The 15287-nt window shown below is 42.0% G+C and overlaps 1 protein-coding gene across 2 annotated transcripts in view; it reads left to right on the top strand.

The window, feature by feature from the left end:
- The window catches only part of LOC133615363 (SRSF protein kinase 3), a 51193-nt gene extending 42534 nt beyond the window's left edge, over window positions 1-8659 (top strand). For both annotated transcript variants that reach the window (XM_072912950.1, XM_072912958.1), the window contains 4 exons: window positions 1253-1360; window positions 5740-5809; window positions 5899-5991; window positions 8168-8659. In XM_072912950.1, coding sequence (XP_072769051.1) covers window positions 1253-1360; window positions 5740-5809; window positions 5899-5991; window positions 8168-8352 — 456 coding nt within the window. In that variant the 3' untranslated portion in view covers window positions 8353-8659. The remainder of the gene's footprint in view (window positions 1-1252; window positions 1361-5739; window positions 5810-5898; window positions 5992-8167) is intronic.
- The last annotated feature ends 6628 nt before the right edge of the window (window positions 8660-15287 follow it).

Raw genomic sequence — 15287 nt, 5'->3', positions numbered from 1 at the left:
ATATGCCAGAAATGTACCCAAAGTGCTTTGCTAGGGTCCACCATCGTAGTCCGACGCTGTAGTCAATAATTTTTATTTTTCCGCGATCCTCTTGTTGTGAGGCAGACTGGCTCGTACATGCACATGCATCCTCCACTGTTGCCATTTGCAATGCAAAATAGCTTATAGTTCAAACTTACATCTGTCAGTAGACTCCACATGGAAGCACTATTACCTACAACATGGCTGACGGGGAGAAGACGCTGTCAAAGGGGAGCCACGGGATGTTTATTTTTTATTTTTTTTGTCATAAAGAAATACAATCATGTGTGCTTACGGACTGTGTCCCTGCAGACTGTATTGATATTTATTGATATATAATGTAGGAACCAGAATATTAATAACAGAAAGAAACAACTCTTTTGTGTGAATGAGTGTGAATGAAATTTTTTTTTTGCGGCCCGGTGGTTGGGGACCACTGATGTAGACCACAAGATAGTGTTTTTAATGTAGAAAAAAAAAATCATAATATGACCCCTTTAAGAATTGTCAGAGGCAGATATTTACATATATCCGTATATAAGTGTTACTTCTTTATTTTCATAATCATATTACAAAACAGCTAGTGTTTTTCTTCCAATTGTGGTCTTTTGGTTGTCTGCAAGTACTGTGTGCTAACCTTGACTATAGAATGTAAGGAGGAGAGATAATCCTTCTCCTTATCTCTTCTTGTGTCCAGCTGCGGAGGACAATGGGCATGTGTTTGGGCTGTAAAGACAAGACAGCGAGGGTGGGAGGGAGAGAGACTTTATAGAATAGAAGGTTTCCATATTTTAGATCAGACCATCTTAGCTGCGCGATTGAATGTTCTATGCTGGACTGGTCTCATTATATTTGCAAAGCTTTGCAAATATATTACAAAATACCTATTCTGTCTCTGGTGGTTCTTCTACTCAGCTTTAAGTGTCGTAAAGAGCTTGGGAGCGACCAGAAACTTGAATTCCCTGGGAGGAACAACTGGTCCAAAACGCAACAATTTGGGGGCTCTCCCGGACGAGCCCCCAAATTGTTGCATTTTGGACCAGCTTCTGCCGGAGGCTTCTGCCTCCGACAGAAGCCAGAACAGTATTTAATGCTTCATGTCTGTTTATTTACGTATTTTATACATTTAAATTAAACTTGGTTGAAGTATTTCAGTGTGTGTATAAATATTTCTTGAGAACATTCAAGATTACTGTGAATGTAATGTTGTTTGATACACTTTTTTGAACAGTACAAACATTTCTGTGGGGAGATCCAGACTCGTCAGTACCGTTCATTGGAGGTCCTACTTGGGTCCGAGTACGGCCCGCCAGCAGACATCTGGAGTGTCGCCTGCATGGTGAGAAACCAACTGAATGTTGTCACTAGGGGAAACGTTTGTATTAAGATAGTACTTTATATGTACAAACTATGTACAGTATTTGTTTTACTTTTTTAAATTCATTGTGATGAGACATTCTTGGACATTTGTAGGACTCTCTGGCTTATGCTTCAGCAAGTGTGCCGACACTTGATACCTGCAACTTTTTGAGTGATTCGTTTTTGTTTTTTTTACTATCATGCATTTATCATTAATACCTATTTGAGAGGAAAAATCTGAACGATGGAGGAAAAAAACATGTGCTTTTGTGGGCTAAGAGAATTTAAATTGCTGACCACTCACTTTCACTTACAGTTTATTGTGGTCTACTCTTACGATGGCAATGCACTAATAAGCTTGGGGTGTCCCAATACTTTTTTTTTCTCCTTTCGATATGAATCCGATACAATATCAGCACAAATCATAATACATACCTTTGTTATTTCGTAGTGTGGAATGTTAGAAGAAGCTTGACCAAGTGAAATTAGACAGAGAAACAGAAAACAATGTTATGTATCAAATAGCACACATACTTTGCATAATGAGTGTCACGTTCAAACACTGAGGACATCTGTTAAACAAGACAAAAGGCAAGGAATCAAACAGAGACAGAATTCAATTTGGACTCAATATTGAGGAGAGACATGGCCACTGCACTCTCTGTACAGTCCTGCACCACGCTCTGACGAAGAAGGTTTTCGTCTCCTCATTTATTCAAATGTTCAATGTTCACGCACCAACATATGTCACAGCAGGAATGGGAAGTATTTAAAACAGTCATTGTTTTTGGTCTCATTGAAGTCCAAGAAGAGGATTTCTCGGGCTTGGGCTCTTCCTGGATCCAGCTGGGGCAAGTGTTGGAGGACAATGGATAACCCCTCCCGTCTCCTGACCACAGTGACTTCAAGAGGGCAGCGGGTCGTAAACAGCGTTGACCTCGGTCACCAAACAGTTGGAAGAGAGTTTGTGAAATACTTCAGAGAGAGTTCGTTTAACACTTCAAAGAGAGTTCCTCTGGAAGTTGAGCAGATCCTGCCATCTGTCCGTGTTGAAATCACAGTGGCGTTTCACGAGCATTCTTCCTCTTGCTAGGCCTCGAAAGACAGCATTCATAATACAACGTTTCTTTTGTGATAACTTACAAACAATTATTCCAACAATGAGTGTCCTTAATTGAACAATATTCGTGCATACAACATGACTTTGTCGATATAGAACTGTCAAATAATTATATTTACATATTTCTTTGCGACACAAAGTTTCCAGGGACGAAGTGTATAAGAAATGATCTAGTAACAAACGTGTCCGCATCATTACCTTAACTTAATGATTCATTGTAGCCATCAGATGTCAGCGAAGAAACAATAACCATTCCATTTCAATTCAAATACAGTATAATTCCATTCCAGGTGGTAAATAATAACTAGGTTTAGTGTTTTTTGGAATGGAATTATACTGTATTTGAATTGAAATGGAATGGTTATTGTTTTCGTCACTGACACCTGATGGCTTCAATAAATCATTAAGTTAAGGGCCTACTGAAGCCCACTACTACCGACCACGCTGTCTAATAGTTTATACATAAATGATGAAATCTTAACATTGCAACACATGCCAATACGGCCGGGTTAGTTTACTAAAGTGCAATTTTAAATTTCCTGCTGAAAACGTCTCGGTATGATGACGTCGCGGATTGTAGAGGACATTTTGAGACAGCATGGCGGACAGCTATTAAGTCGTCTGTTTCATCGCAAAATTCTACAGTATTCTGGACATCTGTGTTGGTGAATCTTTTGCAATTTGTTCAATGAACAATGGAGACAGCAAAGAAGAAAGCTGTAGGTGGGAAGCGGTGTATTGCGGCCGACTGCAGCAACACAAACACGGCCGGTGTTTCATTGTTTACATTCCCGAAAGATGACAGTCAAGCTTTACCATTGGCCTGTGGAGAACTGGGACAACAGAGACTCTTACCAGGAGGACTTTGAGTTGGATATGCAGACACGGTACCGTGAGTACGCTTCCAAACATGTGATCGCTTGCCCGTACGTGCGTGCCGCTATGTGCATGTCACGTACTTTGGGGAAATATATGTGCTGTATGAACTTTGGGGATGTGAACGGTACTTTGGGCTGTGGGATTGAGTGTGTTGTGCAGGTGTTTGAGTTGTATTGGCGGGTTATATGGACGGGAGGGGGGAGGTGTTTGTTATGCGGGATTAATTTGTGGCATATTAAATATAAGCCTGGTTGTGTTGTGGCTAATAGAGTATATATATGTCTTGTGTTTATTTACTGTTTTAGTCATTCCCAGCTGAATATCAGGTCCCACCCGCCTCTCACAGCATCTTCCCTATCTGAATCGCTCTAGTCCTTCACTCTCACTTTCCTCATCCACAAATCTTTCATCCTTGCTCAAATTAATGGGGAAGTCGTCGCTTTCTCGGTCCGAATCGCTCTCGCTGCTGGTGGCCATGATTGTAAACAATGTGCGGATGTGAGGAGCTCCACAACCTGTGACGTCACGCTACTCGTCTGCTACTTCCGGTACAGGCAAGGCTTTTTTATCAGCGACCAAAAGTTGCGAACTTTATCGTCGATGTTCTCTACTAAATCCTTTCAGCAAAAATTATGGCAATATCGCGAAATGATCAAGTATGACACATAGAATGGACCTGCTATCCCCGTTTAAATAAGAAAATCGCATTTCAGTAGGCCTTTAAGGTAATGATGCGGACACGTTTGTTACTAGATACTTTCTTTGTCTCTAAGAAATATATAAATATAATTATTTGAAAGTTCTATATCGACAAAGTCATGTTTTATACACTAACATTGTTCAATTAAGGACACTTATTATGCAAAATATGTCTAGCTTGTGTGCTATTGTGTGCTTATTAGAGATGCGCGGTTTGCGGGCACAACCGCGGAGTCCGCGGATTATCCGCGGATCTGGCGGATGAAATTTAAAAAAATTAGATTTTATCCGCGGGTCGGGTCGGGTCGGGTCGGGCGGTTGAAATAAAAGAAAATTAGATTTTAAATAGATTCAGGCGGGTGGCAGTTAAACCAATTGGGAAATATATATACATAGTTAAATGTTGTTACCCACATACGAAAAACGAGCAGGCACCTGCTGCATATGCCACAACAGAAGAAGAAAAAAGAAAAGAGATGGACACTTTTACGGAGCGGAGAAGGCCCCCGACGCCTCGCCGGGGTCCGGGACCGAGGCCCCTTCCCCCGAGAGGGCCCCACCGGGAGCCGTAGCTGAGGCGATCCGCGAGAAGGGCCCGACGCACGTCCAGGGTCACCACCGCGCCCACCGCACCGACACGCCGCCTCGTCCGCCTTCGCCGCGGCCGGCGTCACGCGCAGCAGGTAAGCAGCTTACCTGCCCGCCACCCCCGTGGCCGGGGGCTCGTAACAGGGGTCACTCCGCGCGCTCCGCCCGCGCAGCTTACCTGCCCGCCACCCCTGTTGCCGGGGGCGCGTAACAGGGGTCACTCCGCGCGCAGTGCGCTCACGAAAGGGGTGGGGCTCACCCTGGTTGATATAGACAGCAGCTAGGACGGTGGCAAATGGACGTCGGAACCCGCTAAGGAGTGTGTAACAACCCACCTGCCGAATCAACTAGCCCTGAAAATGGATGGCGCTGGAGCGTTGGGCCCATACCCGACCGTCGCCGGCAGCGAGACGCGCTTGGAGGTGCGCTCAGCGCGGCTCCCATATGATTGCGCACTGGTGTGCGTCTGGGTCGTGACAGCGTGGCACGCGAATGTCTGTGCTGCATTGGATCAGTCTCCTTTCTTTAACAGGCAAAAGCTTTATAACCTCACTAATGCCTTGCATCGTCTATATTAGATATATAACAACGGGCGGATGGCGGGCGGATGCGGTTCTGATCAAATGTTAGATCGGGTGGATTGCGGATGGTTGACGACTTTCTGATGCGGTTGCGGATGAAATAATTGCCTATCTGCGCATCTTATGTTTACCTTTTGTAAATGACTTCACTAAAATACAAGAAAAGACCAACATCTAAAGGACATTTACATGTTAACTGGCTGTTGAGCTTTGCACAAGTAAACATGACTGCTTGTATCGGAGTCTTATATCAGAGATTTTAGATGCAAGCCAATGTACTGTAATACTGTGATTTTTTTTTGATTTTTTTTTGCTGATCTTGGACTGATCATTATCGGCTTGGGAAAGTCCAAGTCTGAATACTTGCTAAATGTAAAGTCAAAGTCGCTAAGTTTGCAAGTTGCTCTGTCTTCTTATTCTATGTGACCGTTTTTTTTTTTTGTATGGACATTAAATTAGTTGTCTAAGTAATGTTCTACTGTGTTCACTCAGGCCTTTGAGTTGCTAACTGGAGACTCTCTGTTTGAACCCAAAGCTGGAGCCTCCTTCTCCCTGGAAGAAGGTACGGTATGTAGTAGGTTACCAACGCTGGACTGAATGAGACTATTTGTAATGCTTACAATAACGTATTCTCTGCATGCGCATGTTCAGATCATATAGCCCAGATCATGGAGCTGCTGGGTAAAATACCACCAACTGTAGTTTTTTCTGGGAAATATTCGTCCCAGTACTTCAGCCACAGAGGTAAGAGTATGTTCCTCATTTTTTTTGTTGTACAGTAGCTTGACCACAACACAAACATGAATATCATTTATTTGAAAGACTTCTACAAACAGGCAGACAATTGTGTAAACGAAATGAGAACTGCACGTTATTTTTTTTATTTTCCTCCCAATCTCCATCCTTATGAAGGACAAGAACACGTAGGTTTTTCTTTTTTTGATGCATTTTAAAGTTAAAGTCCCAATGATTGTCTCACACACACTAGGTGTGGTGAAATTTGTCCTCTGCATTTGACCCATCCCCTTGTTCACCCCCTGGGAGGTGAGGTGAGGGGAGCAGTGAGCAGCACGAGGGGCCGCGCTCAGGAATCATTTGGTGATTTAACCCCCAATTCCAACCCTTGATGCTGAGTGCCAAACAGGGAGGTAAAGGCTCCCATTTTTTTTGTAGTCTTTGGTATGACTATAACTCGTAAATAATCTAGGGCTGGGCGATATGTCAGGCAAATAATCATTAACTTTAGAATTTGATGGCAGCAACACGTGACAAATAAGTTGGGAAAGGTGTCAATAAATACTGATAAAGTTGAGGAATGCTCATCAAACACTTATTTGGAACATCCCACAGGTGAACAGGCAAATTGGGAACAGGTGGGTGCCATGATTGGGTATAAAAGTAGATTCCATGAAATGCTCAGTCATTCACAAACAAGGATGAGGCGAGGGTCACTACTTTGTCAATAAATGCATGAGCAAATTGTTGAACAGTTTAAGAAAAACCTTTCTCAACCAGCTATTGCAAGGAATTTAGGGATTTCACCATCTACGGTCCGTAATATCATCAAAGGGTTCAGAGAATCTGGAGAAATCACTGCACGTAAGCAGCTAAGCCCGTGACCTTCCATCCCTCAGGCTGTACTGCATCAACAAGCGACATTAGTGTGTAAAGGATATCACCACATGGGCTCAGGAACACTTCAGAAACCCACTGTCAGTAACTACAGTTGGTCGCTAAATCTGTAAGTGCAAGTTAAAACTCTCCTATGAAAGGCGAAAACCGTTTATCAACAACACCCAGAAACGCTGTCGGCACAAAGTGGAAAAGTGTTCTGTGGTCTGACGAGTCCACATTTCAAATTGTTTTTGGAAACTGTGGACGTCGTGTCCTCAGGACCAAAGAGGAAAAGAACCATCCGGATTGTTCTAGGCGCAAAGTGTAAAAGCCAGCATGTGTGATGGTATGGGGGTGTATTAGTGCGCAAGACATGGGTAACTTACACATCTATGAAGGCGCCATTAATGGTGAAAGGTACATACAGGTTTTGGAGCAACATATGTTGCCATCCAAGCAACGTTACCATGGACGCCCCTGCTTATTTCAGCAAGACAATGCCAAGCCACGTGTTACATCAACGTGGCTTCATAGTAAAAGAGTGCGGGTACTAGACTGGCCTGCCTGTAGTCCAGACCTGTCTCCCATTGAAAATGTGTGGCGCATTATGAAGCCTAAAATAGCACAATGGAGACCCCCGGACTGTTGAACAACTCAAGCTGTACATCAAGCAAGAATGGGAAAGAATTCCACCTGAGAAGCTTCAAAAATGTGTCTCCTCTGTTCCCAAACGTTTACTGAGTGTTGTTCAAAGGAAAGGCCATGTAACACAGTGGTGAACGTGCCCTTTCCCAACTACTTTGGCACGTGTTGCAGCCATCAAATTCTAAGTTAATTATTATTTGCAAAAAAAAAATAAGGTTTATGAGTTTGAACATCAAATATCTTGTCTTTGTAGTGCGTTCAATTGAATATGGGTTGAAAAGGATTTGCAAATCATTGTATTCCGTTTATATTTACATCTAACACAATTTCCCAACTCATTTGGAAACGGGGTTTGTACTTGCTGTATTTTACAACTTAGATTGCATGAAAAAAGAAAATCATGTGTGTTCTTATATGAGGATTGTGAATGATAGGCAAAATCCCCCCAAAAAGTGCATTTCCTTCTAAGGTGAATCCTTTTTCACCCCACAATTTTCTGCCAGTTTGTGTTTATTTGTCACATAATATATTTAAGTTTGTGGTCGTAACGTGACACTGTGTATGAATACTTTTTCAAGCCGTGGCATGCCACTAGAAAGGAGATTTACAAAGAATTAAATGACTTGAGGACCATAATTGTGGTTTACTTGTCTCACCCGAGGTGACCTCCAGCATGTCGGACCGTTAAGGATCTGGAGACTCTACGACATTCTGGTGGAAAAATACCACTTCCTCTTGGACGAAGCCTCCACTTTCTCTGACTTCTTACTGCACATGTTGGATTATTACCCGGAGAGGAGAGCCACCGCTGCACAGTGCCTCCTTCACCCTTGGCTGACCTCCTGATGTGACCTCCTTAAGGTCCTACAAGGCCTCTGCAGGTTACTCATAATAGCGAATTGTAGTGATGGGTTGATGAGGCGTCATGAAGCGTTTCGACACATTGCAAAAGTGTATTGATACTGTGTCGATACTGTGTCACTAAATACTGACATCTGCTGGACATTAAAAATCCCTACAGGCAACCTATGGACCGACTCAACTGACACTGATTTTATGCCCTAGTACAGGGGTCACCAACCTTTTTGAAACCAAAAACTACTTCTTGGGTACTGATTAATGCGAAGGGCTACCAGTTTGATACACACTTAAATAAATAAATATATTGTCATTTGTAAGTTACACGTAAGTGTGATTTAAACAAGAATAGCTAAATAAATACATTTATATATATAAAAAAATGGGTATTTCTGTCTGTCATTCCGTCGTACATTTTTTTTTCCTTTTACGGAAGGTTTTTTGTAGAGAATAAATGATGAAAAAAACACTTAATTGAACGGTTTAAAAGAGGAGAAAACACGAAAAAAATCCAAATAAAATTTTGAAACATAGTTTATCTTCAATTTCGACTCCGGTTCACCGTGCGTGACTGCTCGCTGACTGCTCGCTGTTTCGAAAAAGCTAAGTATCGTTCTATTTGTGTGCTTTTAAATTGTTCTGCAGCTTTCTTTATTACTTTCTCAACATATTTAGTAGTACTATTTAACTTGCAAATCACCCGATCTCTGTCTCTCCGCCCCTCCCGCAGCTAGCTAGCAGCTAGCTGCTAAGCTAACGAAGCTAGCGCGGAGAAAGGCGTCGCCGGGCGCCGGTCAGAAGGAGTCTACTCCTGCACACCGTGACCAGGACTTCTCGGAAGACAGCAGGAACTTCACTCGGTGACAGAAAACACCGTGAGTATGGCTTCCTGCGCGTCTTGCACCTTACTCACGGAGAGGCTGGCTCTGCTAGAGGGCCGTGTCCGCCAGTTAGAGCAGAGTAATCTCGTAACTTTAGATGTTGCGGACACATCTGCTAGCGTTAGCTGTAGCGAGCTAACTAGCCCAGCATGTAGTAGTCCTAAGCGGCCTACAAGCTACGGTGTACCGGTTGAGACGCATAATAGATTTAGCTCTTTAGCTAGTCCTACACCCCAGTCTACCGGGCACCACACCTTAGTCATAGGGGACTCCATCACCCGAAACATAAAGCTTAGCAAACCAGCCACAATTAAGTGCATCCCGGGGGCCCGAGCACCTGACATAGAGGCTAATCTTAGGGAGCTAACTCGCAACAGGCCTAGTAAACACGTACGACAGGCTAATCGCACCACTAGTTATGCGAATATAGTTGTACACGTTGGCTCCAATGACACTAGAATGAGACAGTCAGAGATTACAAAGAGAAACATAGCCAGGACTTGTGATCTCGCTAGAAAGATGTCCAGGCATCGAGTAATTGTCTCTGGCCCCCTGCCTGCGAGAGGCAATGATGAGAGATATAGCAGATTAGTCTCGCTTAACAAGTGGCTGGCTAGCTTCTGTAGACAACAGGGACTAACGTTTATTGATAATTGGCCCTCTTTCTGGGGCAAACCAGGCTTGCTGATGAGGGACGGCCTTCACCCTAACCAGGAAGGCGCCATCATCCTGTCTAAGAATATAGACTACTGTTTAAGTCACATTTGACTAACTACACTAGAGCAAGCCCGGTCACAGGCAATTACAGAGCCTGCTAGTCCGGGTGAGGAGTCAGTTAAGCTAGAACTAGCCAGCGCCAGGCTGGATAATTCCTGTACGCATAGCAATTTTCTTAGAATAACACACAACTCACATAATGTGTTTTCTGTTGTGAATGTGTCCGGGGTAGATATGCATTCTACTGAGGTGGCAAATCATGATGCGTTCAGTCGATCGCAGCATCAAGCAAACAATCTGAAAATTCCCGTCGTATCAATTCCTAGATATGGTCGAAACTATTTAAAGTGCACTACGTATAATAAACGCAACATTATTAATATTTCTACTACGGATAATTTAAACAAAAACTCGTCAAAACAGCCCAATACTTATAATATGGGCTTTTTAAACATAAGATCATTGTCTCCCAAAACGTTATTAGTTAATGAGGTCATTAGAGACAACAATCTTAACGTCATTGGTCTTAGCGAAACCTGGCTCAAACCAGACGAATTTTTTGCGCTAAATGAGGCATCTCCTCCTAACTATACGAATGCGCATATTGCCCGTCCCCTTAAAAGGGGTGGGGGGGTCGCATTAATATACAATGAAAACTTTAACCTTACCCCTAACCTAAATAATAAATACAAATCGTTTGAGGTGCTTACTATGAGGTCTGTCGCACCGCTGCCTCTCGATATGGCTGTTATCTACCGCCCCCCAGGGCCCTACTCGGACTTTATTAATGAATTCTCAGAGTTCGTTGCTGATCTAGTGACGCACGCAGACAATATAATCATAATGGGGGACTTTAATATCCATATGAATACCCCATCGGACCCTCAGTGCGTGGCGCTCCAGACTATAATTGATAGCTGTGGTCTTACACAAATAATAAATGAACCTACGCATCGCAACGGCAATACGATAGATCTAGTGCTGGTCAGGGGTGTCACCACCTCCAAAGTTATGGTACTCCCGTATACTAAAGTAATGTCCGATCATTACCTTATAAAATTCGAAGTTCTGACTCATTGTCAACAAACTAATAATAATAATAACTGCTATAGCAGCCGCAACATTAATGCCGCCACAACGATGACTCTTGCTGACCTACTGCCTTCGGTAATGGCACCATTCCCAAATTATGTCGGCTCTATTGATAACCTCACTAACAACTTTGACAATGCCCTGCGCAAAACCATTGATAGCATAGCACCGCTAAAACAAAAAAGGGCCCCTAAAAGGCGCACCCCATGGTTTACAGAGGAAACCAGAGCTCATAAATTATCATGTAGAAAGTTGGAACGCAAATGGCGCGCGACCAAGCTTGAGGTTTTCCATCAAGCATGGAGTGATAGTTTAATATCGTATAAACGCATGCTTACCTTAGCTAAAGCTAAATATTACTCAAATCTCATCCGCCTCAACAAAAACGACCCTAAATTTTTGTTTAGTACAGTAGCATCGCTAACCCAACAAGGGACTCCTCCCAATAGCTCCACCCACTCGGCAGATGACTTTATGAATTTCTTTAATAAGAAAATTGAACTCATTAGAAAGGAGATTAAAGACAACGCATCCCAGCTACAACTGGGTTCTATGAACACAGATACAACTGTATCTACGACGGATACTGCAATACAAAATAGTCTCTCTCTTTTTGATGAAATAACATTAGAGGAACTATTACAGCGTGTAAGTGGGATAAAACAAACAACATGTTTACTTGACCCACTTCCTGGGAAACTTATCAAGGAGCTTTTTGTATTATTAGGTCCATCAGTGCTAAATATTATAAACTTATCACTTTCCTCTGGCACTGTTCCCCTAGCATTCAAGAAAGCGGTTATTCATCCTCTGCTCAAAAGACCTAACCTTGATCCTGACCTCATGGTAAACTACCGACCGGTGTCCCACCTTCCCTTTATTTCGAAAATCCTCGAAAAAATTGTCGCACAGCAGCTAAATGAACACTTAGTGTCTAACAATCTCTGTGAACCTTTTCAATCCGGTTTCAGGGCAAATCACTCTACGGAGACAGCCCTCGCAAAAATGACTAATGATCTACTGCTGACGATGGATTCTGATGCGTCATCTATGTTGCTGCTTCTTGATCTTAGCGCTGCTTTCGATACCGTCGATCATAATATTTTATTAGAGCGTATCAAAACACGTATTGGTATGTCAGACTTAGCCTTGTCGTGGTTTAACTCTTATCTTACTGACAGGATGCAATGCGTCTCCCATAATAATGTGACCTCTGACTATGTTAAGGTAACGTGCGGAGTTCCTCAGGGTTCGGTTCTTGGCCCTGCACTCTTTAGTATTTACATGCTGCCGCTAGGCGATATCATACGCAAATACGGTGTTAGCTTTCATTGCTATGCTGATGACACCCAACTCTACATGCCCCTAAAGCTGACCAACACGCCGGATTGTAGTCAGCTGGAGGCGTGTCTTAATGAAATTAAACATTGGATGTCCGCTAACTTCTTGCAACTCAACGCCAAGAAAACGGAAATGCTGATTATCGGTCCTGCTAAACACCGACATTTATTTAATAATACCACCTTAACATTTGACAACCAAACAATTACACAAGGCGAATCAGTAAAGAATCTGGGTATTATCTTCGACCCAACTCTCTCCTTTGAATCACACATTAAGAGTGTCACTAAAACGGCCTTCTTTCATCTCCGTAATATCGCTAAAATTCGTTCTATTTTATCCACTAGCGACGCTGAGATCATTATTCATGCGTTCGTTACGTCTCGTCTCGACTACTGTAACGTATTATTTTCGGGTCTCCCTATGTCTAGCATTAAAAAATTACAGTTGGTACAAAATGCGGCTGCTAGACTTTTGACAAGAACAAGAAAGTTTGATCATATTACGCCTATACTGGCTCACCTGCACTGGCTTCCTGTGCACTTAAGATGTGACTTTAAGGTTTTACTACTTACGTATAAAATACTACACGGTCTAGCTCCGTCCTATCTTGTCGATTGTATTGTACCATATGTCCCGGCAAGAAATCTGCGTTCAAAGAACTCCGGCTTATTAGTGATTCCCAGAGCCCAAAAAAAGTCTGCGGGCTATAGAGCGTTTTCTATTCGGGCTCCAGTACTATGGAATGCCCTCCCGGTAACAATTAGAGATGCTACCTCAGTAGAAGCATTTAAGTCCCATCTTAAAACTCATTTGTATACTCTAGCCTTTAAATAGCCCCCCTGTTGGACCAGTTGATCTGCCGTTTCTTTTCTTTTCTCCTCTGCTCCCCTTTTCCTTGAGGGGGGGGGGGGGGCACAGGTCCGGTGGCCATGGATGAAGTGCTGGCTGTCCAGAGTCGGGACCCGGGGTGGACCGCTCGCCTGTGCATCGGCTGGGAACATCTCTACGCTGCTGACCCGTCTCCGCTCGGGATGGTGTCCTGCTGGCCCCACTATGGACTGGACTCTTACTATTATGTTGGATCCACTATGGACTGGTCTCTCACAATATTATGTCAGACCCACTCGACATCCATTGCTTTCGGTCTCCCCTAGAGGGGGGGGGTTACCCACATATGCGGTCCTCTCCAAGGTTTCTCATAGTCATTCACATCGACGTCCCACTGGGGTGAGTTTTTCCTTGCCCGTATGTGGGCTTTGTACCGAGGATGTCGTTGTGGCTTGTGCAGCCCTTTGAGACACTTGTGATTTAGGGCTATATAAATAAAGATTGATTGATTGATTGATTGACTCTTTAAAATTCAAAATTCAACCGACAAAAAGAAGAGAAAAACAAGCTAATTTGAATCTTTTTGAAAAAATTAATTTATGGAACATCATTAGTAATTTTTCCTGATTAAAATACATTTTAGAATTTTGATGACATGTTTTAAATTGGTTAAAATCCAATCTGCACTTTGTTAGAATATTTAACAAATTGGACCAAGCTATATTTCTAACAAAGACAAATCAGTATTTCTTCTAGATTTTCCAGAACAAAAATTTTAAAAGAAATTCAAAATAATTTGAAATAAGATTTAAATTTGATTCTACAGATTTTCTAGATTTGCCAGAATAATTTTTTTGAATTTTAATCATAGTAAGTTTGAAGAAATATTTCACAAATATTCTTTGTCGAAAAACCAGAAGCTAAAATATTTATTATTCTTTACAATAAAAAAAAAAAATGTTTTACTTGAACATTGATTTAAATTGTCAGGAAATAAGAGGAAGAAATTTAAAAGGTAAAAAGGTATATTTGTTTAAAAATCCTAAAATCATTTTTAAGGTTGTATTTTTTCTCTAACATTGTATTTCTAAAAGTAATAAGAAGCAAAGTAAAAAATAAATGAATTTATTTAAACAAGTGAAGACCCATCCATCCATCCATTTTCTACCGCTTATTCCAAGTGAAGACCAAGTCTTTAAAATATTTTCTTGGATTTTCAAATTCTATTTGAGTTTTGTCTCTTTTAGAATTAAAAATGTCGAGCAAAGCGAGACCAGCTAAATAAAATTAAAAAAAATAGAGGCAGCTCACTGGTAAGTGCTGCTCTTTGAGCTATTTTTAGAACAGGCCAGCGGGCGACTGATCTGGTCCTTACGGGCTACCTGGTGACCGCGAGCACCGCGTTGGTGACCCCTGCCCTAGTATATACAATAATATAAACCAAGTCATTGTATTTCATTTAGGATTATTTCATATCTTCATTTAAATAAAAATATATTTGTATCTTTTTTAGATACAGTCAATAAATAATGTGAACATGTATCATAACATGGAAATCTAAGAGAACATGTTGTGGATGATTGTGGACTGGGAATTTTTTTAATTTTATTTTTTTACACATTTTTATAAAAAAAAAAAAAAAAAGTTTTTCCGACGTATTACATTTTAGACGATTTGTCTTCTTAGTTATTATTTGTCCGGCTGTAGAAAAGACCCGCTCACAGGGCACAGAGGAGGCGTCAGTGCGACACAGTTGGCGTATCGGTCACGTGACCAAAACAGCTCATGATCGGTCACGTGACTTTCTAAAAGCGGTACGCGCACCGACACAGGGTTTCGCTCTATGAGCTCGACGCATGCGCCGATGCATCGGTGTTGCCGGACCCATCACTAGCGGATTGTAATGGTAACCATAGACCAAATGTTATGTTTTGCACTACTAACCGACATACTAGAAGGCTTAAGATGCAAATGTACACAAATCCACAGGAAGTCTGACCCAGTTTTGTAACACCGTTTTAATCGTTTTTCATGACTTGATTTAAAACAATAAATAAATTG

Source organism: Nerophis lumbriciformis, linkage group LG01 (genome assembly GCF_033978685.3).
Source record: "Nerophis lumbriciformis linkage group LG01, RoL_Nlum_v2.1, whole genome shotgun sequence".
Lineage (NCBI taxonomy): Eukaryota > Metazoa > Chordata > Actinopteri > Syngnathiformes > Syngnathidae > Nerophis > Nerophis lumbriciformis.
The sequence above is the reverse complement of the archived record's forward strand: the minus strand, read 5'-3'. Positions and strand labels throughout refer to the sequence as shown.